Here is a 6,043-nt window from a genome sequence, read left to right on the forward strand (position 1 = left end):
ATAACTCTAAAATTATTATCGATAATTTCTGATTGGGAGAAGGGATATGCAACCATTCTCGGCGGTGATTGGGATTGGTTATCGTAATCGTAAACAAAATCTATTCTGTTTGTTTAGTTTAAAAAAATGAAGTAAAGTAATTGCTTTTTATAGCATTGTCTGGAACAAATATGTAAAATGTAGTCTGCATGCGTTAGTGCTTGGTTAGGGGCTTGTTTCAAGCAAAATGATTGAGAGCCAGAGTCGTTAAAAAATACCAGTGTCATCAATCGGTTTCAAAGTCACAATTATTTTGGGTCGGATATATTAAGTGCTACATGAATCTCTGAATATTCTGAAGTTGTATTTAAATAAACTGCAAACGACGCGTTCGTGGTATATAGTTAGATGATTGAAAGTTATTAGACAATACACAAGATCATTTGGTTGTATAAAAATGATATTGCTGTTTCAAGTTTGCCTGAAACCTCTAGCATGACCAGAATGCAAACCGTACAAAGCCATCAACGATTACTGATGTGGAGTATTTTATTATATTTCATTTAGCAAATTAAGAGCAAAATCAATATCTCTAATTGCATTGATTCTTCCGCTGTTTCTGTAACTTTCTTTAAATTCTCCTGCTCACTTTTACAACAGATAATGTTCTATCGTGATTGCTCACCAATTCTAGAAGGAGCCTGTGAAAATTCAATACCCAGAATAAAAAAAGTGGAAAAACACTTCGAATCAATTAAAATTTCATGTCTTTCAAATACAAATTTCTAAAATTAAATATGCTGTAATTAGAGTATATATTATTCTATTATTCTAACAATATATTAGTTAGGACATATACAGGGTGTTTCAATATTAGGATAAACGTACTAAACATAGAGCGTTCATTTCTTCAGAAAACATAGTTTGGATAATTAGTAAAATTGAATTATTGTTTGCATTGTTTATGAGCCCACACAATGACAAGGAGGTTAACCCAATGAAAAAGGTACAAAATTGCTGTTTGGAAAAAAGCATATAAATGAAAGAGGCAAATCTAGTGCCCATTTAAAATTTGGAATTAATTTGACTCCTACAAGACGAACAATTTATCGTAAATTCATGAAAATTGAATCTGTAATTGATGCGCAAAGATCAGGAAGAACAAAGAGCGGACGCCTGAAGAAAATATTCAGAGCCGAATTAATTTCAAATTCTCTGTTAAGGAGGTGCTGAGCTTGCCTTACCTATTTTTATGCTTCTTGCCGAACAGCCAATTTACACCTTATTTCTTACGTTAATCTTCTTGTCAATATGTGAGTAGTTAAAAATGCTAACAATAACTTTTGACACACCCTAAATATCGGTCATGTAAAGAATTAGTGAATGAAAAAGATATATCTGATTGATAATAATCTAAATATGGAATTAATTGACTTTCAAATTAAAGCATAGAATGATTTCCAGTGACTTATTAATTTAAAACAAAACCAAACAAAAAACTTTAGAACCCATTTAGATTTTTTTATAGGACCGGACTTACGCGTGGACACATATATGAGAGTCATTTCTTTTATATTGAAATACAGTTGGACCTGGAGTTTGGGTTAACTGTTTATTTAAAAAATAGGTGTGATAGGAGCCTGAGTTTGAAAAACTCTGCCAAATTTTGGGAGAAAATAGTAAACAACAATTTATGAACCAATTTGGATGAATTTGTAAAATTGTTCTGATCTGGGCCTGAGTTTGAAATATGCTTACTTATACAGAAGAAAAGTTGAGAGATAATAATAAACATGTTAAAAGTTGACTTTTGAACCAATGCTGTTGCATGAAAGTGATCCGCATGCTGATATGAACACTTTCTATGGACTTCAAATGAATGCGGGAAACGTTGAAATTGAAGGGTTTTTCGTATAACATTAGTATTTACCTTTCTCCTGACACTTCCACAATCTTGTATGGCAATATTGCCCAGAGTCACAATCATAGTCTTCTATGCATTCTGCGTAAAATACCAATTAGAATTACATTGTAACTGCATTGTGCTTATATATGAATATATGGGATATTTCATTACATTTTCAAATTGGAGTATTATGTTTAAAAATGTTCTATTTTCAGAGAAATGATTTTTGTTGTATAATATAATTCAATTTACGTCACTACAACTTGAGAACGTTTATAAAATTGTTGTGAAAGGCCAAACGAAATGAAGTTGAGTTGGAAAAATAATGCCACAACACATACCAATATTTGAGAGACAATAGTGAACAACAATTCGTACAATAGATCCGCATGCTGCTATGAATAGATGTGGTGCACTCAAAGGAGTGTTTGTTTGTTAGTATAAGTTGAAAGACGATGGTAATTGAAGAGATTGAATGTTTCGTTATATATTATTTAAGACTTTTTTTTTCCAGACATGTTTGCAAATATTGATCCTTATATTGATAATCATAATGCTCTTTGTCTCCAATACAGCTTTTGTAAAAGTCAAATCCGAAATATATCGTAATCGATATATTCATAACAATATGGTAAAATGCAGAAAAATGGGTAATAGTTTCAGTTACCTTTAAATGATATTATACTGAATATACAATTACTAGAAAAATTATTCACATAATGCTATGAATACTGTCTATGTGCTATAAATGTTTCTTAATTGCTTAGACCAGATAAAGGTCGAGTGTGAATGTATAAATTAAAGTTTTGTTGCGTAATATTACAATTTTACCTTTGTCCTGACACGTCCTGGAACTCGTATTGCATGATTCGTCAGCATAGCATTCATCGTCTTTATCACATTCTATGTGAAATACAAATTAGAAATACTTTGGCACCAAACAGGTAATACAAATAGCGCCATCCAGCAAAGTAGGTGATCGATAGTTTCATTCATATCTGATTGATATTGTGTTAAATTGTTTTTTTTGTATTATATGATGCAAACAAATTTGAAAGTTTCATGAAAGACAGAACGAAATTAAGTTATCCAATACGATAGTTTGACTTATTCAAACATGAATGATTTCTGACATAAAAAATACAGTTTTGTTGCAGTTGGCGGTTTCGGTGTTCAATTTGTAAAATTATGTCGCTTCGGCCTGAGAAATACTTAGAAAAAAAACGAAGAAAAAACTGAAATTTACCCCTTTTTTGACATTTTCTAGACGATTTATCACAATATTCTGAATATTCACATTCTTCGTCTACATAACAGACTGTGTAAAAGACAAATAAGAAATATATTGAAACTGAGCTATTCACAACAGTCTGGTTTGATAAGTATGAATCAAGCAGAAAATTTATAATCGATGTTTTAAAAATCTGAATGATATTATACAGAATATAAAATTTATTGATCATAAATTATAATGACTCCGTATTTTTACACAAATGCTTTTTGTAGTATGATATGATGAAATTAAGATCACGCCAACGGGAGAATAAACTTGAAAATTCACCGCAAGACCGACCGAAGCAGAGTTGTCAAATACGCATTTCACGCGTTTTAAATCTTTTCTTTTAACTTTAAATGACTTTTTATTGATAGGACCGAATAAGAGCTGAAGGTTAATGTATAAATTTAAAGTTTGTGGCAAAGAGCTAATTCTGTTGCATGAAAATTACAGCTGTTACTGATACTTCTTTGCACTTTAAATGGCTTTTGATTGTTCGGCACGCATGAATGCTGACATAAGTGTAGAAATATGAAGAAATTAGTTTCATATTATTAAAAACTTACCGTTACCCTCACATTTGAATGTATTTGTATTGCATGACACTCTGAGTCAAATAAAAATTAGAAATATTTCGTGACTATATAATAAGTCATTCACAACAATCGGATAAGACAAATATCAGTTACGCAGGTATATTATTAGCTTTTGATGGTTTCAGTTATATACGAATTGTATTACGATGAATATGGAAACATAGGATATTTCCTATAAATGGATGTATAATGTTCAATAACGTGATATTTTTGAATGAATGATGAATGAATGATTTCTGACATAATAAAATACAGTTGAATTTATAAATTTGTTTTGATTTGGGCCCAAGCTTGAAAAAAAAATAAACAGAACGAAAGTTGGGTGGCGACAATCGACATGTTGAAAGTTGACCTTTAAACCAATGCTGTTGCTGAAAGCGATCCGCACGAAGCTATGAACACCACAAATGGTCTATTGATACAATAAATGTCAAAATATAACAATTTGACACGTGGTTCGTCACACATTTTTCTGACAAAAAATTAAATACTTTTTCGACTCTGAGTTTGGGTTAGGTGTTGAACTTGTTCAAAATAGAATCCGGGCGTTACTTTGCAAGCTACCATCAACATACAAAACAAAAGTTAAGATACAACAGTAATTTTGTTAATAGTTGATTTAGTGAACTAATTCTGTTGCCTGGAAATGATCCGCATGTTGCTATGCGAATATACGCAGTGAATTAGAAATTAATCTTGGTTGTTTGAACCGATTTAGGCTAATTGTAGAAATTGAAAATTTTATTGCATAATATTAAACATTAACCTTTAATGAAACACTTCTTCGAATCTTGATCACAATATTGGTAATCATAACATTTTTTGGTTCCATCGCATTCTGTGTAAAAGACAAATTGGAAATAAAATGTAACTGAGACATTTACAACAATCTAGTAAGACAAATATTGACCAAGCAAAGCATTGATGATAGGTAGTTTCAGTTTTATTTGATTTGTCTCATGCAGAATATAAAATTAGTCGACTTCTTTGTTTAAATGTAAGAATTATATTCAAAAGCTTCCGATGGTTATACAAATAAAAACTTTGAGAGTAAGTTGAGTTTATGATCTCCTTCATTTTTATAAAATAATTTGTGTCTGTTGATGGATTCATGTAAAACTTCAGTGAATAGACCTTTGTCAAATAACTTGTGGTGTAAATAGAATAATATCACTACCTTTTCCATATGTGTGATCAAGTAAAATAGACATTACCGCAGCCGACATCCAGAGAAATAGAAAATATTTAGCCATTGTGACCTAGAATGTTTAGGCGTTTGGATGGTTTTTCTTAAGATTAGATGGAATAAAACATTATAGCCCAATTTAAATTAGAAATTAATATTATAGTACAGAGAAATCTATCGCAAGATACAGATAATATGAGGTCGCTTTTCAGCTAAATCATCGAAAAATACAATGCTGGTTTGTTTCTGTTTTGCTAATCTTTGATTTATTTATTAATATTCATCCTCACAAATGTACTAGTTAAGGCTTTAAGGTCCTTGTCTCAATCGTGTAAAATTCGAAGCAATCCTCGACATAATATAACTTTTGCTCAAATTCGGTTTGGAAATTCAGTGTATTGGCATCACAGCCCAAAACCTTTAGTACAAATCTCACGTCTCCCAGAGCATAATAGACAATACTGAGGTGAACGAATCCCGAATAATCCAAGTAAAAGTATAATAGCTCATTTCCTAGCAGTGACAGGAGTCTTATTCTGAAGAGAACGTCTATGCGGCGACGTATATAAACTGATAATTAGTTGAATATAATGAAAAAATAACTTAGATAAATCTCAAAAAACAGGCCTCAAAGAACTAATTTCGGTTCTAATCTTCAATCAGCTACCTCTTACCCTCGAAACCAACTGATGTTCTATGGTAGACGCGTTGAGCATATATAATCTTCCTTATATGTTTGGTAAATAAAAATTTTTTCTCTCTGACTAACCAGGAAACGGCAAATTAACGAAAACAATTGTCGGGGAAATTTGGAGAACGTTTTCTACAAATATTGCTGAGTTCTTCACTAAACGTTGTATATAGCAACAGTGTTTGTTAATAGTTAAAAATGTTTTTAAAAAATTTTGCCCGATTTCGCTGGTAGCTAGCTGGAACAATATTTGTGGAAATATAATAACCTTTAATAAAGTAATTCACACGCAATTTCCCGAAACAAATATAATTTAACACAGTTTTTGCAAAACTTCTACTTATGTTACAAAATATGCAATCGCTATAGCTGTCTCTAGCAATTGTTTATTATGCAGAAGGATTTAGGT

At 31.2% G+C, this 6,043-nt stretch overlaps 1 protein-coding gene across 1 annotated transcript; it reads right to left on the reverse strand.

Annotated features, from left to right (window-relative positions):
• Nucleotides 1-385: 385 nt before the first annotated feature.
• Nucleotides 386-5,418, reverse strand: LOC144419950 (uncharacterized). Its single transcript, XM_078110222.1, has 6 exons — nt 4,935-5,418; nt 4,524-4,595; nt 3,132-3,203; nt 2,717-2,788; nt 1,910-1,981; nt 386-680 (listed from the first exon to the last, which is right to left on the reverse strand). The coding sequence occupies exons 1-6, from the start codon at nt 5,008-5,010 to the stop codon at nt 670-672; spliced, it is 375 nt and encodes a 124-aa protein (XP_077966348.1). The 5' UTR covers nt 5,011-5,418; the 3' UTR covers nt 386-669.
• Nucleotides 5,419-6,043: the final 625 nt, after the last annotated feature.

Source organism: Styela clava, chromosome 2 (assembly GCF_964204865.1).
Source record: "Styela clava chromosome 2, kaStyClav1.hap1.2, whole genome shotgun sequence".
NCBI lineage: Eukaryota > Metazoa > Chordata > Ascidiacea > Stolidobranchia > Styelidae > Styela > Styela clava.